Source organism: Eubalaena glacialis, chromosome 1 (genome assembly GCF_028564815.1).
Source record: "Eubalaena glacialis isolate mEubGla1 chromosome 1, mEubGla1.1.hap2.+ XY, whole genome shotgun sequence".
NCBI lineage: Eukaryota > Metazoa > Chordata > Mammalia > Artiodactyla > Balaenidae > Eubalaena > Eubalaena glacialis.
This window is the reverse complement of record NC_083716.1, coordinates 240,547,204-240,573,591: the sequence shown is the minus strand read 5'-3', so window position 1 is coordinate 240,573,591 and position 26,388 is coordinate 240,547,204. Positions and strand designations below refer to the sequence as shown.

Here is a 26,388-nt window from a genome sequence, read left to right as displayed (position 1 = left end):
TAAAAGAAAAATGAAATCAGGAAAAAAAAATGCATAGAAAAGCCTGTCTGGTTTACTTAAAGAGGTTGAAAGTGGCAAGTAGGCTAGATTTCCTATTTATTATACTTCTCATTTGTTTGACTTTTAAATTCATTTTATTTTTGTTTCTCTAACGAAGTATAACAGAGTTAAATACACAAATCTTAAGGATATAGTTGGATGGATTCTGGCATATGTATAGGCTCATGTCACTTGACATTTGGATTTTAGAAGTATCCTGTTGGTCTTTCTGCCCTGCGACACTTCAGTGCACACAAGGAGCTGACAGTGGCTCCCCAGCGGTGGCAGCTCGGCGTGGGGGCGGGGCGGGGCGGCCAACCTTCGGGGACTTGCCCACGCCCACCTGTTGACTGTTGTCCACGGTGAAATTCATTACGAGTAAGAGCAACTGACAGCAGGCCAGGAGGACTGGATTTGAAGCGTTTCTCGGAGCAGAGCCAGGTGTCGGACCTTCTGGGTTGTAACCATGCGCTCGGGCCGCACCAGGAGTCTCCTGACGTTTATTTAACAGCGTGCCCCTTCCTTTCCAAGCAAGCGCTCCATTTCTACTCACAGTGTTTCTTCTGGCTTTTAAAAGAAGAGTCATCTTAGAATTTTCTAGTCTTTTTTACTATGCAGCCTTATAAACACACTGCTGCCCCTTCCACTTTCTCAGTGTGATGACAGTGTCCATCACAGGTGAGCTCCGTGCTCAGTGACAACCGACACCTGAGCGAGGGTTCTGTTTCCCGAGGACTCAAGGAACCTCGGCTCGGGAAGGCTCCACATGGCCTCGTGTGCACCATCCGGCCCTGCCGAGTCCGCGGACGAGCGCGTGTGGGGCTGAGTCTCCTGGAGGCGAGGAGCGAGGCCCTCAGCAGTCACCCCACCCCGCCTGCTCTTCCCGAAACACCCTGCCACCCTCTGTCCAGGGGCCTGTGCCTGGCTGAGTCCGCCTCTTTGGTGGTTCTGACCCGTGCTGGTGGCAGTGTCCACCTTGGCTCGTGTGGCCCACACCGCCGCCCTGACAGTGCCAACCCCCCAGGATGCCAGCCACGCCTGGACTTATCCCCTACCCCCCCCCACCTTCTGTCCTCATTCACTCCCTAACCTACGTCGCATCTTAAGCCTCGCTTCCCATGTTCTGGTTTTGGCGACTCTCCTCCAGGTGTCTGACTTCCACCCTCAGTCCCCTTGGCCACCTCCCTGGTCCCCATCCCCGGGACTGGTCAGCCCTGCCTTTCGCCTCACCTGGCTGCCGTTTGCACACCCAGCTCCTCCCCTGCCTGAGCCTGGTGGGTGGTAGCCTTCGCTCAGACCCGGCCCGGGGCCGCTACCCCAGAACGAGGAGGGCAGGCGGGACCAGTGGTGGTGAGCCGCCGGCCAGCCCTGCCATCTCTTCCCACGACCCTGCAGGTGTAAACCGCGCGGTCCGGGCCCGCCTCAGGCCCACCAGCCCAACTCTCCCGGGACCAGCTGGGCTCTGCGTATGTCGGCCAGCCGCCCCCATGCCCCGTCCCACCCATTCGAGAGCAGCTGGGCTCTTGTCCCTTCAGAGGACCCTCTGTGGAGCCCTTTTCCACCTGTGCTCCTCCTGTCTCGTCTCCGCGTCCCTGAGGCAGTTCCTGCGTCTTGCTGGAGTTTCTTATAAAAACATCCTCTCTTGCCTCCTAGCAAACGGTGCAGTGGAGACCCCCCAGGTCCATCTTTAATCCGTCTTTGCTCCGCCTCCCCCCACCTTCCAGGTGCCGGTGTTGCGGCGAGTCCCTGGGCCCCTGGGTGCTGGGGGCGGCGGAGCATCCCTGCAGTAGACTTCACAGGCTCTGCAGCCCCGTTCTCCCGCTGGACCGGCTGTGCTCTCCTCCTCGTGGACCGCCACAACCGCGTCCTTACAGGCCTCTCCCGGCAGGTCCTGGGGCTGTTCCTCCTGCACTGTTCAGGCTGCTGGTTTCGTGTTGACATCAGGGCAGCGGGCCTGTCCGTACGTGGGCAGCGTCCCTGTGTCCAGAGCAGCTCCCTGTGCATCTCAGACAGTGCAGAAAGCTCCTTCCTCACTTAGAAACCCAGCTGAGGGCAGCTGCAATGTCCCTTGACACTCTGGAAGCCATTGGTTCAGGTTGCAGGGGGGTCGCTGGTGTTACCAGCCTCTCACTTGGGCTGGAAGAGAGAAGGGACGAGAGGCCGCGAGGGGGGCACGCACGGGCCCTGACCCTGGGGCCAGGGGAGCGCCGGGCCCTCCACAAGCCCTGTGTCGTGAGGCCAAGGCTGTGACAGCTCATGGACCGGGACCGCTGGGGACGAGGGGGTGGGACTCACCACAGCCTGTTCTTGTTTTAATTTGAACACGTGTTTAGAAATCGGAATATTTTACCCCCAAAGTCAATATTTCTGGTTTCTCTTAAAATACCAGAATACCTGCAACAGAGAGCCCGTCCTTGCGGGGCAGCAGTCCCCCTGCGGGGAACCGAGACCCAGGAGGCGAGGCCGCCCCATGCTGCTGTCGCACAGCCAGCAGGCCAGGGAAAGGCGGGCGTCTCTGCTTTCTTTTGATGCTTGTTTATTTCACGGAAGTTTCAGCTCCTAACGTTTCTACTGAGGTAGCATTTACGTGAGTGAGACAGCTTAGGTGTCCCCTGGATGAGGTTTGACGGGTGCAGACCCCTCAACCAGCTCCCCCGGGCTCTCTTGTGCCTCCTGCCTCCCCTCCCGTAGGGCCACGGGCCCGATCTAGACGTTCTTACAGGTGGAGTCGTGGAACGTGTACGTTTTTGTGTCTGGCGTCTCTTTCGTGACATGTTTTTAAGGAATATCTGTACTGTTTTAATTTCTAGTCTCGCATTGTGATCGGACAGTATGGTGGGAACTCTTTTTAGTTTTTGAAACTTACAGGTTTTCTCTGACCCCTTATAAGGTAAGTCTTCATGAGTCTTTCAGAGGAAATTGAAGGAGTATTCTTTAGTTTTAAGCTACAAAGTTCAGTGTATGTCAGAACCACCTCATTAATTATATTGTATAGGCTTTCTATTTCATTATTTGAATATTATTCACTTGGACATAGAGAGACATGAATGGAGATTTCCTTTAGTTTCTTTCTATCAACATCTGAGCGTCTTCAGTAATTTCTGCTTTATAAACATTGCTGCCGGCATTTGGTGCATGCGTATTCACAGATAATCTCCACGGTGACCTGCGCCCTTCGCGTTCTGAGAAGCTGTTCCTTGTCTGCTTGAATGGGTCTTGGCTTGAACTTCATTTTACCTGATTTTAGGGTCATGACGCCTGATTTCCTGCTGCTTGCCTTTGCATCTCTTGTTTACAGCAAGTGTTGAGGATCTTGCTTTGTGATTTATTCTGAAGAGCTTTTTCTTTCAACATGTGACTTCAGGTGTGTTTGGTGTTAGTTCTTAGTGCTTTATAGTGTGCCTGCTGTGTTTTGTTTTTAAAGTAAATCTTTCCCGCATGGTCTGTTCTTGGTTGGGCAGCCTCGGGGCCACGAACTCTCCGTGAGGGACCGGCGGGCCTGCCCTGCTCCGCGGGCTCCCACTCCTCCCGCAGTTTCTGTGTGCGGCTGGGGCACCCCCCACCCATGCCCAGTGCTCACCTCTGCTGTCCCGTGGAACGTGTTCAGGACTTACTGCAACTCCTCTGCCACCGTCTCCCATTGCCTTTTGGGGAAGTCTGTCTTCTAGGAACACCCTCAGGGAGAACTCACAGGACAGCATTCCCTGAGTGTTGAAAACTGGCCTTTCCAGTGCTGTCAACAGGAATGTGGCGTGAGTTCCTACCTAATTTTGAATTTTCTACTAAACGTATTAAAAAGGTAAAGAGAAACAAGTGAAGTTAACTTTAGTAAATTATTTAACTCAATATTATATAAAACATTATTATTTCAACGTGTAACCACCAATAATTGAAAATTGCTGATTTACGTGAAGTTCCTTTTTTTGGACTGAGTTTTTGAAATTCAGTGTGTGTCTTACACTTAGAGCGTGTCTCAGCGGACCAGCTACCTTTCACAGGCTCAGTGTTGGATGGCCCAGCCTGTACCTGGACGGCAGGGAGGGCTCTGGTGGCCTCAGGATCCTCAGATCCGCGTTCCCTCCCCGCGTCCCTGGGGAGCCTGCCACCCGTGTTGCTGTGCAGAATGCTGCTCTGCTTTCTCTGTGGACCTGCCCTTCTGGCATTTCCTACAAATCGGATCGTGCACCGAGTGGCCTTCAGCGTCCGCCTTCCCTCTTTCAGCGTGCATTTTCAAGGTCATCCACGTTTTCAAGGTCGTCCTCGTCTAGAGCTTCCCTCTTTTTTTTTTTTTTAATTAAATTTTTTTGTTTTTATTTTTATTTTTGGCTGTGTTGGGTCTTCGTTTCTATGCGAGGGCTTTCTCTAGTTGCGGCGAGCGGGGGCCACTCTTCATCACAGTGCGCGGGCCTCTCACTGTCGCGGCCTCTCTTGTTGCGGAGCACAGGCTCCAGACGCGCAGGCTCAGTAGTTGTGGCTCACGGGCCTAGTTGCTCCGCGGCATGTAGGATCTTCCCAGACCAGGGCTCGAACCCATGTCCCCTGCATCGGCAGGCAGATTCTCAACCACTGCGCCACCAGGGAAGCCCTTCCCTCCTTTTTTAAAAAAAAATTTATTTTATTTATTTATTTTTGTCTGCGTTGGGTCTTCTTTGCTGCGCGCGGGCTTTCTCTAGTTGTGGCGAGCAGGGGCTGCTCTTGGTTACAGCACACAGGCTTCTCATTGCGGTGGCTTCTCTCCTTGCAGAGCACGGGCTCTAGGTGCACGGGCTTCAGTAGTTGTGGCACGCGGGCTCAGTAGTTGTGGCACGTGGGCTCAGTAGTTGTGGCTCGTGGGCTCAGTAGTTGTGGCTTGTGGGCTCTAGAGCGCAGACTCAGTAGTTGTGGCACACGGGCTTAGTTGCTCCGCGGCATGTGGGATCTTCCCGGACCAGGGACCGAATCCGTGTCCCATGCATTGGCAGGTGGATTCTTAACCACTGAGCCACCAGGGAAGCCCAGAGCTTCCCTCCTTTTTGTGTCCAAGTTGCACTCTCTGTCTGCGTGATCTGTTGATTCCCTCGACGTTGGAGGACATTTGGGGTGTCCCAGATGAGCCTCGTGTTCAGGTCTCGAGTGGGCGTGTTTCCGTCTCTCTCGGGTGCTCCGAGGGCAGGGTTGCCGCCCGGTCGTGGCTTCCTACCCTTCCTGCCGCCTCCCTTGCGGCCGCGGGGGCCACCCTCCTCTGCCACCAGCTGCTTCCTGCAGCCAGAGGCCTCGGCCCTTCTGCTCAGACCTCCAGGCTCTGCTCAGAGTCAAGGCCGGAACCCTTCCAGGGGCTCACAAGGCTCTCCCAGCCGGCCCTCCCCAGCCACGCTGGCTGCCTGTTCCTGCCCAGCAAGGCCAGCCCGCCTTGTGTCTGCGGGAACTTGTGTCTGCAGCTTGTCCGCCCCCCCGAGCAGCCGGCGGCTCCAGTCCCCAGCGTGGGCTCTGCTCCCCGCCCACCAGGGGCCAAACTTGCCCCGCTTAGTAAGATCGCAGAAGGTCCCCACAGCCCCCAGGTCCCTTTCTGGCTCATCACCTAGTGTCCGGCAGGTTCCGCCCCTTCTACTTCTCCTTGTGTCCAGCCGGCTCCCCTCTCCGGGACGAGTGTCTGTCTCCCGTCCGCTGGCTGCTGGGCCCCTCTCCCTGGACGATCGTGTGGCACGTCGCACAGATGAATGAATGAGCCACGCGTCCCCGAGAGTCAGCAGCAGCAGGGTCTGCTGGAGCCCAGACTGTTGATTCGGAACCTCTATTCTTTGCTTCCATCAAAGATTGTAACTAGAAGCCTGATGTAAATTTCTTTTGCTGTCTAATTATGAAGGTTTGATGAATCAAGGCTCCGGTGTTGCCATCCTCGCTTTCTAACTTTCCACGGGCAGTTTGAAAAGGAAGTACCGGAAGAGATAGCCAGGTTGGAAAAGAAGGGGAGTCTCACCCCGCCGCACCCCCCGAAGCCTGCCCGCTTTTTGCCTCGTGAGGCTCAGAAGCCAGAGGTGTGAGTCCCTGTTCCCCACCCTCTGGTTTGCACCGCGTGCCCAGGCCTGGCCGGGAGCTCGGCCCTCCTCCGTGGTCCCCAGCGGTTCTTAGATGCTGTCTGTCGTTTCTCCACCACCAGAGCCCTTCGAGCTCCTTTTCCCCTGGGTGTCATTCTCCCAGACTGCTTTCAATCTAGTCGAAGGTTGTGTGATTTTAGAGGCCGAGATGCTTCCGGAACTCCCGTCCCCTTGGTGTGTGTGACTGGGGAGCGGGTTCCTTTGCTCTGGCATTTTGGAGCTTGTTGATAGAACCCAGAAATCAGTAGTGTGGCCTTGGGAATTCCCTGGTGGTCCAGTGGTTAGGACTCCGCGCTTCCACTGCTGGGGCCCCGGGTTCGACTCCTGGTAGGGAAACTAAGATCCCGCAAGCCCCATGGTGCGGCCAAGAAAAAAAAGTAGTGTAGCCTCCCAGGCGGCTCAGCTGACACCGGCCTCTCTCTTCTTCTGCTTTTGCTTAGTCTTGCTTGCACTGTTTGCCTGAAAGCACTTGGGTTTGAGGCGTGACAGGGTGTGGGAAGCAGGCGTGCTGGGAGGGGCGCTTTGCCTGCATCTGGGGCTCAGACCACCTGTCCCTGTGCCCCCGGTGGGCCGGGTGCGGGCTCCAGCCCCGCCTTCCCGTGGTCTCAGGGCGAGTCCACCGTACACGGCGGGCGTGAGGATCGCGTGAGCCCGGTTCTGAAAAGCCGCCAGCAGCACGTGGTCCTTAGCCAGCCTCCATCCCCTGACTGCTGGCCGGTAGGACTGGGGTGTGGGGCTGGGCTTGCTGCCTGGGAGCCCCTGGCAGTGGGAGCGGCCACCTGACCCTCGCCCGCGGTCCTGTCGCTGGGGCCTTTCCACCTGGCTCCTCCCCATTCAAGGCCTTGCTGTCGTCCCTCGCTCTTCAGTGACGGTGGGTCCTTCTGAGGGTCCTTTCCCTCTGGGTGATGGTCTGAAGGAGGCCCACCGGGAGCCGCTGGGGCAGACCCTCGGCTTCTCCCGGGAAGCTGAGTCCACAGTTGCGTCTCGCCAGCACCGTGTGCTCTCACGTCTTACTGGCCCCGAAGCCCTCCGCTCCCCGCGATCTTCCTTCTGCCCTTCACCTCCATCGCCAGGCCGCCGTGCCAGGGCACGCTCACCCGGCGTGGGGCCTGGCGTTGCCGCTTTCCCAGCCCTCTTCGGAGGCCCCGGGGCCTCTGGGCTCTCCTTGCCCTCCAGGCCCTCTCCTTCTCTTCTCTGTGTCGAGGTGCTGCAGGGCTCCAAAGCTGCATCTGGCAAGATGACGTTTGCTAATTGCTTGGCCTTTTTCTTCCCCTCTTGACAGGTGGCTGGTGGCGTGTTCAGGGCCCCGCAGGGTGAGCTGCAGTGACTGGGGCCTGCCCCAGTACGGAGTGTGAGTATCCGCACAAAGCTCCCCGGGGACCGCTGGCAGCAGCCGCTGACGCCCTCTTCCTTCCGTCCTCAGAGCCCCCCAGGATGAACCCTGTGGTGGAGCCGCTGTCCTGGATGCTGGGCACCTGGCTGTCAGACCCGCCGGGAGCCGGGACCTTCCCGACCCTGCAGCCCTTCCGCTACCTGGAGGAGGTGCACGTCTCGCACGTGGGCCAGCCCATGCTGAACTTCTCGTGAGTCCGCCCGCCGCGCTGCTCTCTGAGATGAGACAGGTGAACGCCAGGTGGGAAGGTACCGAGGGCACCTGGTGGTCTGTTTCAGAAAGGTGCCCTCTTCCTGCCCTGCACCAGCACCTGAGACACGCACTGGATGGAAATGGTACCTTCTTGTGTTTTAGACAATGTGAAGGTGACCACAGAATCTCAGGCTCGGTGATCCAAACGTGGAGATGAGTGCGTGTGCTCAATTAAGTCCTTCATCTCCTGCGGTATTCCTGTGTGGAAATCAGTCACCCCAAGATTACTGAAAATAGGGGGCCCGGCTTTCATTTAGTCCTACCCCTGAGCCAGCCGAGGGCTCAGAGAAGCTGGTGTATCGTGGCTCTCAGATTCGTAGCGTGCAGCAAAGCTCTTCCCTGCCACTCCTGAGGAAGCGGGTCGCAGGGCAGGGCGGCTAGGTGGGGGCACCCCGGGGCGTGGGGTGGTGGGGAGGTGGCGGAGGATACGTTGTCTCATACCTTTTTGCATTATTCTTGACTGAATGGGTGAAGGGAAAGAATATCCTGCACGTAAACAAAAGGTGGAAATTCTGGATAATGCAGAATAACCCCTAATAGAAAGCAGTCTTTTTAAACTATGAGCTGTAACCCATTAGAGACATTTATGACTAGCATTAATTAATTTTCTTTTAATGCTGGTCACTCAGTTTTGTGACTAACATTAAAGAAAAATGAAATAGAGTAGAAAATACGTATTTTGGTCAACGTCGTGGTCTACGTGTATGTAGTAGAAGTATTTCTCAGTGAGGGGTTGTGGTCGCAAGAGGGCGTGTAAGCCGTAGCCACACCACCAGCCTGTCAGAAGTTCATCCGCAGTGGCCGTAGATTCCCCCACGTCGTGCTGGTGAGACTGTAAGCGTTGGTGTTGAAGTTGTGAGTCGGTGCTCTCGGGGGGTCGAGGGGCAGCTCTTACCACCACCGTGAACTTGCAGCGGTGGCTGGGTGATAAGACGCTGACTCATCGCCTGCTCTGTTCTCCTACCCTATGAATTAACTGGGCTCCTAAGCAAGATAATAGCTCAGAAGAGGGAAGGCCTGGCATTGGGTGGGACTTTACTGTGTGGGTGGAGGGCTTAGGCCGAGAAGTGTGTGCGGTGCTGGGGCTGAAAAGGCCTTGGTGGGAGGATGGGGAGGGAGGAGAGACGGGGGAGCGGGGGTGCCCGCACCTGTCGTCTCCCGTGTCTCCGCACGGCGCCCTTTACACGTGACTGTGTTTCCACGCAGTGCTTCACGTTCAGTGGGTGGGACGCTTGCCAAGTGAGGAGGGGGCGGGCCACAGTCTGGCATGTGCTCTGGTGGGCACCGGGTACCTGGGCTTCACCTGTCGCATTACCCGTCCAGGTTCAACGCCTTCCACCCGGACACCCACAAGCCCATGCACAGGGAGTGTGGCTTCATCCGCCTGGAGCCCGACACCAACAAGGTGGCCTTCGTCAGCGCCCAGAACACAGGTACTCCCCTTGCCGGCCTGCCTTCCACCCACGCGCCCTGCGTGCTGCCAGCAGGTGGGGTGGCATCTGCCCCCCCGATTTCTATGTGACCACAGACGTAGCCCCGTGGGTGCCTTTCAGGGTGGACAGTGTCGGGCCTTTGGACGGCTCAGGGGGAGCTGGGGGGGGGGGGCGGCAGGCGGGGGGCTGTGGGCGTGGCTCTGTGGGGACAGGCCGGCTTCATCTCCGGCCCTCTGCGCTCAGATCTGCGCTGTCGCTCCACTTCCCATGCAGGTGGGGCTCTGCAAAAGTTACGTCTGGAAGTTTGCTTTGCCCCCAGGGGGAATTCATCCTAAAATAGTTAACCAGGTTCATGAATTCGAAATTACTCAACACCCACCTACGTGACCCTTAACCTTGCTCACTGGCTCAAGTGAGCGCTCACTTCCTGGAAGCAGGTGGACAGTCAGGGCCAGCCGAGCTGCCCAGGGTGTTGGCAGCCTGGAAATCGGTGGGCAGCCAGAGGGGCGTCCGTTCCCCTGGCCTCGTGTCCCTCCTGTCAGATCGCTGGGGGAAGTGGGAGGGCCAGGGTCAGGGCGACCCCCAGAGATACCTGCCCCGGCTGCAGGAGGAGTTGTGTCTTTTCCCTCTTGATACCTGGGGGGTCATCGCAGGTGACTGGGCAGTTATTGCCTCGGTGGCCGTGACGTTCAGATTGGTTGAGCCCTTGATTGCAAAGGAGGGTGGTCAGCGCAGGGCAGCCGGGAGTCCCGGGCAGGCTGTGTGGACTGACGGTGTCCCTTGCAGGCATCGTGGAGGTGGAGGAGGGCGAGGTGAACGGGCAGGAGCTGTGCATCGCGTCCCACTCCATTGCCAGGATCTCCTTCGCCAAGGAGCCCCACGTGGAGCAGGTGAGCCCGGGTGGGACTGCGCGGCACCCCTGCCTGTGCACTCCATCCTGGAGGCCTGGCTGTCTCCTGTCACCTGGTTCTTTCTCGCGCTCACACGGGCCGTGATGTGATTATCTATCCCTGCTCGTGCGCGGTTGGCTGTCCTCAGGTTTGTTGAACAATTATGTCCCCACCAGCATTGCATGGGGGGGACCTTGTTCCCTACTCCTTGACCAGTGCGGTGTGTTTTCAGGATTTCTGATTTTTTTAATCTGATAAATAAAAGGTGGTATCTCATTGGTGTTTTAAATTTAACTTATGAGTGAGGGGGCATTCTTCGTGCTCACTGGTTGTTTGTATTTCTTGTTCCGATACTTGATGTTCAGAGTCATTGCCTGTTTTTCTGCGAGGTGTCATTTTCTTGTTGATTCCTGGGAGACTTTTTATGTTCTGTGGATATCAATCTGTTGTCTGCTGTATTTGTGACAACACCCCCATCCGGTGACTTAGGTTAGCCTGATTGACGATGTCTTCTACCCACAGGCTGTACATCTTTCTCTAGTTGCCTCTCGGGGTCTTTCCCTAAATGCCGTCTGAATTTGGGCTCTTGCTCAGGAAGATGTCTTCTGCTCCAAAAGGATAAAATTATGCTTCCATTTTCTTGTGCTGTCACAGCTTTCCTTTTTTACGCGTAGACCGTTAGTCTCTCTTACTTTTGTTTTCACGTGATGGGCGCCAGAGACCCCGCAGGTAGCCGCGCACGGCAGCATGGGGGTGCGCTGCAGGGATTTCGGATCTTGTTCGGTGTATTTCAGTAGATACCAAAGTTGGTTTCTTTATGGTGTCAACCATAGAGGCCTTGGACACTCCATGGTGAAGTCTTAAGTGCTTTATGGTTCTTGTTGCCACTCTGTACCCCTGCCCTGCAGCAGTGCACACCCTTTCCCGGGCTGGGCCTTGAACTTAGGCCATCCTGGTGGCTACCAAGTGGCATTGCAGTGTGGTGTTAATTACCTTTTCCCAGTGACTAATGATGTGGCTCACCCTTTCAACATGCTTATTTGCCGTTGTATTTTTTGTTTCATGACTTGAGCGTTCAAATCCTTTGTCCTTTTTCTCCATCAGCTTGTTTGCCTTATCTTTGAGCTGTAAGAGTTTGTTACATATTCTGGACACAAGTCCTTTATCAGGTAGTCGTGTTGATAAGACTGTGCTCTCAACTTAAAACTTACCATTTCATTGCTTTAACAAAATGTTTTACTTTTGATGAAGTTCTGTTATCAGTTTTTTCTCTTACAGTTTGTGCTTTTTGTGCCCTGTCTTAACATTTTTTGCCTAACACACACTTTCACCTGCATTTTCTTCAAGAATTTTTACAGTGTCTCCTTTTACTTTAAGGTTTATTATTTGGGAATTTATATTTTTGTATGGTGTGAAGTAGGGGTCAAGATGCTTTCATTTTTTCCTAGATAGATATCCAGTTGTGCCAGCACTATTTTCTTTATTTTTATTTATTTATTTTTTTTTTACAATTTTATTTATTTTTGGCTGCGTTGGGTCTTCGTTGCTGCTCGCGGGCTTTCTCTAGTTGTGGCGAGCGGGGGCTACTCTTTGTTGCGGTGCGCGGGCTTCTCATTGTGGTGGCTTCTCTTGTTGCGGAGCACGGGCTCTAGGCGCATGGGCTTCAGTAGTTGCGGCGCGAGGGCTCAGTAGTTGTGTCTCTCAGACTCCAGAGTGCAGGCTCAGTAGTTGTGGCACACGGGCTTAGTTGCTCTATGGCATGTGGGATCTTCCTGGACCAGGGATCGAACCCGTGTCCCCTGCATTGGCAGGCGATTCTTAACCACTGCACCACCAGGGAAGTCCTTAACCCATTTTTATTATTTTTATCCGCGCTCAAAATATTTTATTTTTCCAATGATTTTGTTTCCTTGAACAGGATTATTTAGAAGAATGTTACTTATTTTCCAACTATTGGAGGATTTTCTTGCTATGATTTCTAATTCAGTTCTATAAAACCCAGAGAACATGGTCTGTTTGAAAGTTATTCTATGCCCCGTATATGATCTAACTTGGTGAATATTTCATATGCACTCAGAATGAATAAGTATTTGACAATTGTTGGCTGTAGTGGACTGAAAATGCCAGTTAGGTCAAGCTGATTGATAATGTCATCAGATTTTCTATATACTAGAGGATTTGGGGGTGGGGGGTTCTTGGTTGTATCTAATTACTGAGAGGTATTAAAATCTCCAGTTATGACTGAAGATATTTCAGTTCCTTTTTTTGGTTCCATCTTTGCTTCATAACTTTGAAGCTCTGTAATTTAGATGCATACAGATGATATATGTATTATATTTATGAAATGTCCTTTATAGCTTGTAATACTATACCTGGAAGTCTGCTTTGTCTGATACTAATGTAACCGCACCTGCTTTCTTATGCTTATCATTTATACAGTATATCTTTTTTCCTACCTTTTTCACATTCAAATTGTGTCTTTATACTTACAGTACATTTCTTATAGAGTCTTGCTTTTTTTCTCTAGTCAGAAAATTCCATATTTTAATTGGAGTATTTAGTTCATTTATGTTTAACATAAGTATTTGTATGGGTGGTTGTACATCCACCATCTTGATTTGTCTGCTTTACTTCTTTCTTGGCTTTGTTCCTCTTTTGTTCCTTCAGTATGTTTTCTTGGGTTAACTAAGTATTTTTAGCATTCTGTTTTATTTCTTCTATTAGCTTAACTGTATCTTTTTTTTTTAATAGTTAACTTAAGGCTAACAATATGCATGCTAAATTTATCAAAGTCTGTTTATAATCAGTGATATACTGTTACATTTCTCACTTCACATGTGTGTTAATCTTACAGCTGTGTAGAATTGCATTTATCCTCATTTTGTGCTGTTGTCATCATACCTTTTACATATAAAAAGTATCCACATACATTATAAACCTTCACACTAGGATTTTTGCTTTAAATAATCGGTTGACTTTCAAAGAAATTACAGTGGGGGGGGAGCAGGGGAGTAATCTCTTATAGTCACCCACTTAGTTTCTCTTTGTGTTGCTCTTTTCTCCTTCTGTAGAGTTTCCTGTGGTATCATTTCCCTTCATTCTAAACCTGCATTAGTGGCATTTCTTGTAGTATAGGTCTGGCAATATTTCTTTTGAGTTTATTTCACCCCCAACTTTTTTTTCTTCTTCAGTATTTTTTATTGTGGAAAAATAGATACATAAAACTTAATTATCTTAACCATTTTTAAGGGTACACTTAAATATATTCACATTGTTAATCATCTCCAGAACACATTCACCTTGCAAAACTGAAACTCGGGCCCACTAAACAGTAGCTCCCTGTCCTCTCCTCCCCTGACCCCCTGGCAGCCACTTCTCTACTTTCCATCTCTCTGATTTTGACCTCTTAGGTACCTCACATCAGTGGAATCATACAGTTATTTTTCTTTTTGCATCTGGCTTATTTCACTGAGTACAACGTCCTCAAGGTTCATGCATGTTGCAGCCTGGGTCAGAGTTTCCCTCCTTTGTAAGGCTCAGTAGTAGTCCAGTGTATGGATGGACCACATTTGCTTTTCCATTCATCCATCAATGGATAACTGAGCTGCTTCCACCTTTTAGCTATTGTGAATGATGCTGCTGTGAACATGGGTGTACAGATATCTCTTCAAGACCTGCTTTCAGTTCTTTGGGGTGTATACCCAGGAGAGGAATTGCTGGATCACGTGGTTAATTTTATTTTTAATTTTTTGAGGACCCGCCACTTTACCTGCACCGTTTTACATTCCCATCAACAGTGCACAATCACTTTACCTGCACCATTTTACATTCCCATCAACAGTGCACAGGGGTTCCAATTTATCTGCGTTCTCATCATTTGCTGTTTTCTGGTTTTTTGATATCACTCATCCTCATCTCACTGTAGTTTTGATTTGCATTTCCCTAAATGATAGCGATATTGAGCAACTTTTCATGTGCTTCTTGGCCATTTGTATATCGTTTTTGTAAAAATGTCTATTCAAATTCTTTGCCCATTTTTGAATTGGGTTGTTTGTTTTTTGTTTTTGCTGTTGTTGAATTTTAGGAGTTCTCTGTTATTCTGTTTATGAATCCCTTATCAGATATATGATTGGCAAATATTTCTCTTATTTTGTGGGTTGTATTTTTTCTCTGTAAATAGTATCTTTTGATGCACAAAAGTTTTTAATTTTCATGAATTACAGTTTGTCTGCTTTTTCTTCATTGGCTATAAATTGGTATCCAGGAAAGCATTGCCAAATCCGATGTCATTACACTTGCCCTATGTTTTCTTCTAAGAGTTTTTATAGTTTTAGCTCTTACCTTCAAGGCTGTGATTTGTTTTGAGGGGTTTTTTTGTTCATTCGTTTTTTGTACTAATGTTAGGTAAGGGTACGGTTTCATTCTTTTGCGAGGGGATATCCAGTGTTCCCAGCACCATTTATTGAAAAGGCTGTCCTTTCCTCATTGAATGGTCTTGGCAACCTGGTTGAAAATCATTTGATAACATATGCAAGGATTTATTTCTGGGCTCTCAAAACTGTTCCATTGGTCTATATGTCTGTTTTTATGCCAGTGTCACACTGTTTTGGTCACTGTCATTCTGTAGTAAGTTTTGAAATCTGTTGAGAGTCCCTTGAGATTCCATATGAATTTTAGGATGGATTTTTCTATTTCTACAAAACGCATCATTGGCATTTTGATTTGAATTTTGTTAATTCTGTAGGTCTCTTTGGGTAGTATTTGTTTCTTAATGATATTAAGTCTTCCAATCCATGAACATGGGATGTGTTTCCATTTATTTATGTCTTCTTTAATTTCTTTCTGGAATGTTTTGTATTGGGTTGGCCAAAATGTTCATTCATTTTTTTCCTTAAGAGGGCTCTACTAGCACTTAGTTGTCTTTAACTTCATTCAAAACAATTTTGTTAGATTGTGCGTGACAGCTGTCATACCAGCGTGCATTTATAAAAAGACTTATTGGGACTTCCCTGGTGGCACAGTGGTTAAGAATCCGCCTGCCAATGCAGAGTACATGGGTTCGAGCCCTGACCTGGGAAGATCCCACATGCTGTGGAGCAACTAAACCTGTGCACCACAACTACTGAGCCTGCCCTCTAGAGCCCGCGAGCCACAACTACTGAGCCTGCATGCCACAACTACTGAAGCCTGCGTGCCTAGAGCCCGTGCTCTGCAGCAAGAGAAGCCACCGCAATGAGAAGCCCGCACACCGCAACGAAGAGTAGCCCCCGCTCGCCGCACCTAGAGGAAAGCCCGAGCGCAGCAACAAAGACCCAGCGCAGCCAAATAAATAAGTAAATACTTATCAAAATTGGTGAATTTTTGTATAGCCATTTTAATATCGAAGATGGAAGAAAAAAGCAACATTTTGAGCATATTATGCTTTATTATTTCAAGAAAGGTAAAAATGCAACCGAAATGCAAAAAAAGGATTTGTGCCGTATATGGAGAAGGTGCTGTGACTGATCAAACGTGTCAAAAGTCGTTTGCAAAGTTTCACGCTGGAGATTTCTCGCTGGACGATGGTCCACGGTCGGGTAGACCAGTTGAAGTTGATAGCCATCAAATTGAGACATCAATTGAGAACAATCAACGTTATACCATGTGGGAGATAGCCGACATACTCAAAATATCCAAATCAAGCATTGGAAATCATTTGCACCAGCTTGGTTATGTTAATCACTTTGATGTTTGGGTTCCACATAAGTTAAGCAAAAAAAAACCTTCTTGACCGTGTTTCCACGTGCGATTCTCTACTTAAATGTAATGAAAGTGTTCTGTTTTTAAAACAAATTGTGACAGGTGATGAAAAGTGGATACTGTACAATAATGTGGAAGGGAAGAGATCGTGGGGCAAGGGAAATAAACGACCACCAACCACACCAAAGTCCAGTCTGAAGGTGACGTTGTGTATATGGTGGGATTGGAAGGGAGTCCTCTATTATGAGCTCCTTCTGGAAAACCAGACGATTCATTCCAACAAGTACTACTGCCAATTAGACCAACTGAAAGCAGCACTCAACAAAAAGTGTCCAGAATTAGTCAACAGAAAACGCATAATCTTCCATCAGGATTATGCAAGACGGCATGTTTCTTTGATGACCAGGCAAAAACTGTTACAGCTTGGCTGGGAAGTTCTGATTCATCCATCGTATTCACCAGACAATTGTACCTTCGGATTTCCATTTATTTAGGTCTTCACAAAATTCTCTTAATGGAAAAAATTTCAATTCCCTTGAAGACTGTAAAAGGCACCTGGAACAGTTCTTTGCTCAAAAAGGTAAAAAGTTTTGGGAAGATGAGATTATGAAGGTGCCTGAAAAATGGCAGAAGGTAGTGGAACAAAAGTTGAAAACGTCGTTCAATAAAGTTCTTGGTAAAAATGAAAAATGTGTCTTTTATTTTTACTTAAACACCGAAGGCACTTTTTGGCCAGCCCAATATATGTGAAATTTTAAAAAAAGAAAGAAAACTCACAGAAACAGTAGAATGCTGGTTACGGGGGCTCAGGTGGGGGAAATGGGCAGGTGTTGCTCAGTGGGTGTGAACGTCCAGGTGTAAGATGGACAGCGTGGCACTAGAGTTGACAGTGCTCTGTTGTATTAGTGAAATTTGCTAAGAGGAAAAAGACACAACTGTGCGGTGATGGATGTATTAACTGACCTTATTGCGGTGAACATTTCGCCATATACACATGTATCAAATCATCATGTTTCAACTTAAACCTATACTCTGTTACATGTCAGTTATATCTCAATAAAGCAGGGGGCAAAGGAGGGGAAAGGAGCCGGTATTGGCAGCAAGCAGCCTGCATCTGTTCTAATTCTTTTTTTTTTAATTGGAGTAGAGTTGCTTTACCATGTTGTGTTAGTTTCTGCTGTACAGTGAAGTGAGTCAGCTGTACATGTACATACATCCCCTCCCTCTTGCAAGTCAGTGAGAGAAACGTGAGGCCTGCACTGTCTGTAATTCTCCAACAGTGTCCTGATGTCCTTGTTTATCAAACTCAGCCCCTTTCTTCGTGACTCAGCCCCCTCCTTGATGCCTCAAGTGTTGTATGGGGTGGCTTCTCGGTTTTTTTATTTTAGGACCTAAAACAAAGTCAAATCCATCTTACTCTCTCCTGGCCTTGCCTTCGCCACCTTTTCCCTACTGGAAAAGACATAACAGGAACAAGAAAAAAAAAACAGTTTGAGAAATCATTAAAACATCAAGAAGTTCTCACATCAAGCTTCTCTCTGCAGTAATATTTCTCTTTGGTCTGTGCAGTCGAGGAAAAGTGAGCACACTTGGCTAAAGTAAGAACTCGTGTTGTTGTCAAGATGGCCTCTGTCCCTGTGTTCAGAGGCTCCTTGGCCTCCTAACCTGCCTTTGCCGTCGTCGGAGTTGGGCCCCAGCTGTGCTTCTCTCCAGAATGCGGCCCCCCGCAGCTTCCGCTTACCCAGTGGCCCCGACAGGCTCTGCTTTGACGGTTTAAAGGCAAACAGTTGCTTCCGGCCCCACCTTGTTTAAACCTGTTTAAACGAGGGTCAGTCTGCAGCTCAGGTGGATTCTCATCCTGAGGGTAGACTTGGCGTGACCTCAGGATCACTGCCAGCAGAGGCCGTGGGCGCCGCAAGAGGTCTGGTTCTGAGCCTGAGCGATGTCATCTACGACCTGCCTCAACTTTTAAGTTCTTCCAAATAACTTTCATTTGAAGAGGAAAATAGCACAAGAAATTTCATCCAAGAGGCCGCCAAGCCCAGAGGAACCTAACAGGTGGTTCCCGGGCACGGGGACACGCTGCAGGAGCAGTGTCGTCGCTGAGGGCACCACGCTGGACACAGCCCCGAGCGTGTGCTGCGGCGGCCGGGCAGCCCTCACACACCCTCTCGCTGGGACCTGGGGAGGTCGTGGGGGACCAGCGTCTCCGCCGTGGGGTCTCCCCCGTGACTGTCTCCCGCCTTTTGCTGCCCTGCGTCTTGCTGCCCGGTGGCTGTTACCGAATGTTCACAGACTTCGGCAGAAAGAAGCAGAGCCCAAGGCCGAGGGAGAGGCCGCCCTCGGGTCAGCACGCGGTGAAATGGGCTGTGTCCTCGCGGCGTGGCCGGCAGCCAGTGCGGCAGCGCGGAGGCGGCACGGGGGATGCAGGGCCGCACCAGAAGCCAGGTCGTCCTCAGGTGCTGCTTTTCGGGGGTGACCGCAGCCTCGGCCCGTCGGACGGGCTCCGTGGGAGAGATACGCAGTGTCTTCCCTTTAACGTGGAAAGGCTCACGGGGGGCGGGGGGCCCACCTTCGGGTCCCCGGGGAGGCATTTCCTTTGCCCCCGCCTGCGCTCCGCCGGCACGTGTGGCGCTGGGCGTCCGGCGTGAGGGCGAGAGCCCGCGTCCCGCGTCGGCGGTGGGGCGTCCGGGGAGCGGGCCCCCCGCGGGCCGCGGGCTCTGAGGCCAGGCGGCCGCTGTCCTGCGGAAGCTGAGCGCGTGGCCTGTGGCGCGGGCAACACGGGCTTTGTTTCTCTCCGCTGCACTTCTGCTTCCTCTGCAGAGTGGTTTCAAGGGTAAGAGCCTTGACTTTGTTTTTCAATTAAATTCCAGAACAAAGGCTGTGGAGTTGAAGAAGCGAGTCCAGTGTGAGAATGTTGGCCCGCCACCCGTCTGCTTTCTGTTTGTCCTCCTCATCTGGGGCTGTGCCCCCCCGTCCTGCCCTCTGCAGCCCTCTCCCGTCCTCAGCAGTTACCGTGGCGAGGACAGCACGTTGACCTTTGACACCTGTGGACGGTGGCAAGGACCTTAGGACAGGGCCGCTCAGACCACCACGCGGGGTGGTCCCTGGGGCTCAGGGTGGCAATTCTGAGGCACCGGGTCTGGGGCGGAGCCTGAGACTCTGCATTTCCAGCAGCCAGCCGCCCAGGTGGGGCTGGTGCCTGGAGCCCACCGAGTAGCAGGGACGTAGGACACTGACTCTGTGTCCTCCTCCCGCCTCTGCGTCTGCCGTCACGTGTTGTAGCTACGCATGCACACGAGACCCTCACGAGGCTGTACACATGACAGCTCACTGTGTTCCGCACAGTTTTCCATGCGTTCACCCCTCCTGCTCTTCCTTCGTTCCTGCATCTCTGCTTCCACCCTTTTCCTTAAAACCTGAAGAACTTCCTCTAGTGTTTTGTGTAAAGAAGGGGGGAGTCCTGCTGGCGGTGAATTCTCTGTGGATTTTTTGTCTAAAAATGTCTATTTTGCCTTCACTTTTGAAGGGTATTTTCACTGCAGCCAGAATGCCAGGGGGACAGTCATTTTCATTGCTTTGAAGATGTCCTTCCATTGTCTTCTAGTTTCCGTCCCTTCTGTTGAATTTCTTGAATTCTAGACATGGCGCGTGAAAACCGTGGGTGACTTGAGGCCTTGTTTGATGTTGTCTCTCACCAAAGGGCAGTTCTTGCGCTTCTGCTGGTTTGTCCAGGAAGGGCAGATCCTGTCCACAGAGACAGCACTACTTTGAAACTGGACTTCCCAGTCTGTTGCTGGGGAACTCTTCCTCCTGGGGTGCGGCCGTGAGGGGGTCCTGACCAACAGCCGGGCGGTTTTCCGCGGCCCCTCCTTCTAGACGCCGGGCAGCGGTTCCAGGGGGTGGCCCGTGCCGCGCAGCCCCGTGGGTCAGGCGCACCCACCCGGCTCCCCAGCCTCTGGGTGGCCTCTGAGAGGGGACGGCTGCTCTGAGCTGGGTCTCTCCCCTGCACGCCCTTCCCCCTGAGGCCTTGGCCTTGCAGCCTGGCTGCTTTAAACAGGCTCTGGAATCTGGCTTTCCTCTCTTCTCTGCCCGACGGTCGCTGGGGCCTGGCCAGCACGGGTTCTGGCGCTCGTGGGCCCCCACCCCTGCCAGTTCTGGCGCCAGGTAGCCACCCCTGGAGGCGGCTTCCACAGTCGTCGGGCTTTCACCCTCTGCTCACAGACATTCCAGGCAAACCCGTTTTCTCATCGGGGGCTCGGATGCTGCAGATCTGTGTTCCCTGTTAGAAACAGCTGCCGTAATTGGCCCTGATGAATCGGGGGTTCCAAAAGTGCTGGTACCGAGTCCTTTGAGAACACATTTGACATCAGTTCAAGCTGTGTGGAGAGGGACGCGCTGGACAGTCGGCCCCTAGTCAGACGGCGAGACTGACGCGCGTGCTCACCTCCGGTCTTTTGGGAACAGCTGAGCGGCAGGGAGAGGGCGCGGGCCAGGGGTCAGGACGCCCATCACGGCTGCCGGCCGAGTGTCTGTCACCCACTGGCGGGGACACTGCCTGGCTCACAAGCCCCTGACCACTGAGGTGAAACGTTGCAGCTGCCGCGGGAGCGTGTGGCCTGTGGTGGCACCTCAGCGGTTGTTGAATCTTTGGAAGGTAAAATTAAGGTGTTTTGTATTTGTTTCGTTCTGCTCAGATTACCCGAAAATTCAGGCTGAATTCCGAAGGCAAACTTGAACAGACGGTCTCCATGGCAACCACTACGCAGCCCATGACTCAGCATCTGCACGTCACCTACAAGAAGGTGACCCCATGACCCCAGGTAGAGCTGAGTCCCGGCGGGGCCGGCCTGCGCGGTGACACTTCGGCTTCTCAGTAGACGCCGCGGCAGGTGTGGGTGTGGCCACAGGTCACCGTGGGTTCAAGGGTGTTGGCACGTGTTCCTGTAACGGCACAGAAAAACCAAATAAAAGGCCTCTATTTTTATGGCTGAGCATTTTGAATATTATCACTTGCGTAGACTACGTTTCTTTCATCTGCTGGTGACTATTTGTTTTCAGAGTCGTTTCCCTAAAAAATTAAAAAGGGGTGACTCTCCTTTCCTTCGTGCAATTTTGACAAGATCTGAAAATATTTATAAATCTACAGTAGTCAGTAACAAGGTGAAGACAAAGGTAGGACAAAAAGGATTGCAGTTAATTTTCCTTTATTTTTAAAGAGCTGAGAGTATAAGGACCCCATTTCCATATGGACGAAGGGTGTTCCCAAGGCAAGAGGATAGTAGTGAATTTATCATCATTCTGTAAATTTGATTTATTCTCGGCAATATAATGTTACCTTCATTTGTTTGTTTACGATGGAAGTTTCCAGACATACACTGACCCCTGGGCCTCGCCCAGTGCCAGCGCCTGCCAGCATGCGCCCACACCGGTGGTTCCGTCCGCTCTTCCCCCCTTTCTGTGGCTGGAGCATTTTAAAGCGAATTCCACACACACTGTCACTTCTCTCGAACACTTCAGCATGTGTGTAAAACCAAAACAGAGCCTTTCTCCTTTCCTGAGCACAGCACAGTATCAGGAGCCTCACCAGGAACGTAGACACGGGGTGAAAGGAGGCCGCGCTCAAGAGCAGGGGTCAGTGTCTGCAGCCACACATCCCCTTGTCACACACCCTGGGGACAAAAGGCACCACCGCGGGGTTGTCAGTACCTGGGAGCGCAGAGGAGGGACCGGGGCTGGGGCTGAGCCCTCAGAGGAGCGTGGCCGGAGTGTGAGGAAGGCGGCCGGCCCCCTGCGTGCAGGGCGGACGTGGTGGCCAGGCTGGGCTCGCCGAGAGAGTCAGGTCAGCAGAGACTCAGGCACAGTTCGTCCCTCCAGCTGCGAACCTGGGAAACCAGACAAGTTACTTGCCTCCGAAAGTCAACGACAGGAGAGGAATGGATGGACACTCCCTTTCCAAAAGGGAGAAATAGGAAAGAAGAAGGCGTGACAGGTCCTGAGCAAGTCCAAAACCTTAAGGCTTAAGAGGAATGAGCCTCTGTGGCTCCGTGTCTGTCCTCCGGGCCCCCCTGGGGCGGTCCTGCCCCACCCCCCGGCCCCAGCTTTGCCGGGTGCAGCCGTCACCACAGTTCTCAGGGGTTGGAGTCACGTGCCTGCGGCTCTCCCCAGGTTCTGCCCACCCGGGGTCGCCCTAGCGGGGGCTCTGTACCCCTTGCAGGGTGTGGGTCTCTGCCTGGGTCATGAGCCTGAGGCTCCAGGTGGCTCCATCCTTCAAAATTGAGGGAAGGTAGCAAGGCCTCCAGGGCTTTTGCATTCTGCATGCTGGCAGAGATGGTACCTTGTGGAAGCCAAACACCGATTCCAGCCAAGTTTGCAGCTGTGCCCTCCAGGGGGGCCAGCCACGTCTGCTGTGGCACAGGAATGTGGGGAGCAGAGCCTTATCCTCTGGGCCTTGGATGGAAGGGTCACCCCCACAATCTCTGAAATGCCTTTGAAGACATTTTTCCATCGTGTGGACTTTAGGCTTCTGTTTAGGTGGCTGCCTGGTCTCCCATTATGTGGGTAACTAGCTCGTGACTGATCAGTACTAACCTCTGTGTCAGGTCCTCCCACGTGTCCTGATCTGTCTCAACAAGCTTTCTTACTACTTTCAGTATCAATAGACGGAGGATTTTCCACATTTTTAAGGTCTGCTTCCTTTTTGGTTAACAATTCTGTCCTTAAGTCTTCTTGCATTTTACTCTTAAGTATTCAAGAGAAACAAGGCCCCTCATGCTTCAACACTTTCACTTTGCTTGGAAATTTCCAGGCAAATAACCAATTTCATTGCTCACAAGTTCTACCTTCCACAAAACTAGGACACACAGTTCAGCCAAGCTCTTTGTCCCTTTTTAACAAAGATTGCCTTTCCTCCAGTTTCCAATGACCTCCATTTCCATCTGAGATCTCAGCAGACTGGCCTTTACACCTGTGAAAATTAGTAAAGGGAAAGCTCTCGAAACTGGAGTGGGGAGGGAATTCCCTGGTGGTCCAGTGGTTAGGACTCTGAGGTCTCACTGCCAAGGGCCTGGGTTCAATCCCTGGTCGAGGAACTAAGATCCCACAAGCGATGCAGCACGGCCAAAAACAAAAAACAAAAAATAATGGAGTGGGGAGGCCACAAGGGGGAGCGCTCACCAGCTCCACTGGATGTCAGCACAGATCCCAACAGGAGGAGACCACCTGGCCTCTTAGGCCAGAAGCCCTTTACCACCATCAGGAGGAAGGAAGATTTTCTCCCTGCCTGGCAACAGCCCAGCCAATGAAAAGCCACCACACTTTAGACCCCCATTTTCCTCCAATGGACTTTTTTGCTTATAACAGCCCCTCCCACCTTACCTTCGCCTCTGTAAAAGAGTTTCCTCTCCTTTGTCCTACTGGACTTGCCTGTGGACTTGTGCCACAGTTACCTGTCCTGAAACACAAATCTTTGCTGCTCCTTAATAAACCCATTTTGTTGGTAAAAACTGGCTGTTTTATTGTTTTAGATGAACACATCCCATATATCTACCAACATTCTGTTCAGGATTACTTAGGTATTCTCTAAGAACACTGAGGCTTTCTCCACAGCTCTCTTTTCTTCCTGGGTCACCAGAATTGCCCTGAACAGTCCATTCACAGCAGTGGAGGCTTTTTCTAACATTCATCTTAAAACTCTTCCAACCTCTAATTTCCAAAGCCACTTCCACATTTTTAGATACTTGTTACTTCTTGGTAACAACTTTCTGACTTTTAGTCGTTCAGGCTGCTATAACAAAAATAACCATCCACTGGGTGGCTTGTAAACAACCGAAATTTACTTGTCCCGGTTCTAGAGGCTGGAAGCCCAAGATCAGGTTGCTGGCTGATTAGGTGGCAAGGGCTACTTGCTTATGGACGGCCGTCTCCACTGTGACCTCACATGCAGAAAGGCTGAGCAGGCTCTCTGGAGTCTGCGTTATGCAGGCACTCGTTCCAGTCATGAGGGTGGAGCCTTTATGACCTAGTCACCTCCCAAAGGCCCCACCTTCTCCTACCATCACTTTGGGGGTTAGGATTTCAACATACAAATTTGAGGGAAAACACATTCAGACCATAGCTCCACGGGAGCCTGGAGGATGGGACCAGAGCTGTCTCTGCTGCTGGAATGATGCTGAGAGGAGCTGGGAGCATCAAGGAAGCCCCACTCTCTCCCTCCTGCATCCCAGGCTGCTGCCTGCTCACAGCTGGAAGGGGGCTAGGAGGGCAGCACCCAGAGCGGAGCAGGAAGGGTGGGGCTGAGAGCTGAGAGATGAAAAGCAAATAACTGACATGGTTACCTGGTCCTCCTCTTCCTCCCCCCGCCCCCCATGCCACTGATTGTTGGGAAGCTGGAAGGCATCCCCAGTCTGGATCCTGGGTTCCTCTGGGTTCCTCGCGGTGTCTGAATTGTTCCTCTAACCCCTCTGTTTGCTGTAGTCTGGAGGTTGGATCACACTTCCTAAGGGCTGTCCGGGTCTTCCTGCGCGGCATCTGCCTGTCTCACGTGGCTGATGCTAAACTTAACAGGCTCAGACAGTGCAGCCTGCCCTCTTTATTCTCAGCGTCTATCAACCGGCCTGCCCGTGGGTGACCCCCGCCTGAACCAGCTCCCCCATCAGAGCTGCCGAAGGGCCGTCTTCTAAGCCTGTCCTTCTGCATTCAGTGGCGGAATTCTCCGAAGATCTTCCATCCATCCAATTAGGCTCAGTTTGGTTCCTCTGAAATAAGTTCACACCAGAAGGCCAGCGGAAACGCTTCTCTCTTCCCCTTTGATCATCGGGTTTTAGAACAAGTGTTCCAGGGACAACGGTGCTGGCCGCCCGACCAGCCTTCTCACACCACACACCCCCCCACCGCCCCTCCTGCTTCTGTTATGAACCCAGTACTTTTTGTATGTTCGATGTGAGCTAGGCAAGTCCAGTCCTTTTCTTTGACAGATGGGAGGGGCCCACATGATGTGATAGTTGGCTGGATGGAGCCCCTCAAGCCCCTGATGGCCTCTGTGCCCGCTTCCTGCCTCAGAACCTCTCTTCTCTCCAGTGGGGGTGGGACTGAGAGGCCCCGGGCAGAACTGGAAAATCCCTTTATGAATTATTTTCTCACTTATTTCCACTTTACTATTTGAGATCTCATTGCAGAGATCACAACCCTTCACTCTCAACTACTTTAGCATGGGATACATGCATTTTTTAAGAAAGAAAAAAAATTGTGCATCCACACTTAGGTTTCCAATTCAAATTTTAAGATTATAAAATTTTTTACATAAATTCTTTGATTTTACCTCTTTTAAGATGAAAATCCTGTTTATCATTATTTGCTTTCTCCTACAGGATACGTATGATTATTTGAGAATAATAATATTGTTATTAACAATAAGACTACTGATTGAAGTTTGACTTTTTTGCTGTTTTTACAGCTTTCTCATTGAAGATGTAAAGTTAAAATATAGTTGGAATAATTGATTCCTCTGGGTGCTTATGTCACCAACTTGATAGAGAAACTCATTTGTTTAATTTTTAAAAATTGACTGTTTTCTTAAGTTAGCTTTGCTTATGCAAAACATCCTACGTGACCCTATTGTCAAAAGTGTAAAACAAGGGACTTCCCTGGTGGCGCAGTGGTTAAGAATCCGCCTGCCAATGCAGGGGACACAGGTTCGAGCCCTGGTCGGGGAAGATCCCACATGCCGTGGAGCAACTAAGCCCGTGTGCCACAACTACTGAGCCTGCGCTCTAGAGCCCGCGAGCCACAACTACTGAGCCCACGTGCCACAACTACTGAAGCCCATGTGCCTAGAGCCCATGCTCCACAACAAGAGAAGCCACCGCAATGAGAAGCCTGCACACCACAACAAAGAGTAACCCCCACTCCTCACAACTAGAGAAAGCCCGCACACAGCAACAAAGACCCAACGCAGCCAAAAATAAATGAATAAACATAAATAAATAAATAAATTTATTTTTTTTTAAAAAGTGTAAAACAAGATAAATTTTGCTCCATGTGGGTGTATAGCCCAGCTGCTGAGTGCCCCACCAGGCAGCCCTGCCATGGTTTTTCCAGCAGACACCCTGATGCTGGGCATCTGGGTTGTTTCCAGTCTTTTGCTGATCAAATAATGTCACAATGAATAACTTTATGTACATGGCATTTTGGACTTTGGCCAGCGTAGCTCTGGGATAGATTTCCAGAAGTAGCCAGTCCGAGGGTAAATGCATCTATGACTTGTCCAAGTGTTGCCCCTCCCCCAAGGGACTGTGCCATTTTGCTTCCCAGCAGTGTTGTGTGAGGGGACTTGCCTCCACCAACAAGAGTCTGTTGTCAGATTTGGATCTGGGCCAAGCTGATCGGTGAGAAATGAGATCCTGCACGCACTTCTTTTTTTTGGTTGCGCCACACCGCACGCGGGATCTTAGTTTCCCAACCAGGGATTGAACCCGTGCCCCCTGCAGTGGAAGAAGCGTGGAGTGTTAACCACCGGACCACCAGGGAAGTCCCTGCATTTCTCTTTTTTTGTCTTTTTCTTCTCGACT

The 26,388-nt window shown here is 51.2% G+C and overlaps 1 protein-coding gene across 3 annotated transcripts in view; it reads left to right on the top strand.

Moving 5' to 3' along the window:
• Positions 1–20,829, top strand: part of THAP4 (THAP domain containing 4) — a 40,421-nt gene extending 19,592 nt beyond the window's left edge. For all 3 annotated transcript variants that reach the window (XM_061189491.1, XM_061189500.1, XM_061189509.1), the window contains 4 exons: positions 7,537–7,696; positions 9,082–9,191; positions 9,978–10,081; positions 20,518–20,829. In XM_061189491.1, coding sequence (XP_061045474.1) covers positions 7,537–7,696; positions 9,082–9,191; positions 9,978–10,081; positions 20,518–20,637 — 494 coding nt within the window. In that variant the 3' untranslated portion in view covers positions 20,638–20,829. The remainder of the gene's footprint in view (positions 1–7,536; positions 7,697–9,081; positions 9,192–9,977; positions 10,082–20,517) is intronic.
• The last annotated feature ends 5,559 nt before the right edge of the window (positions 20,830–26,388 follow it).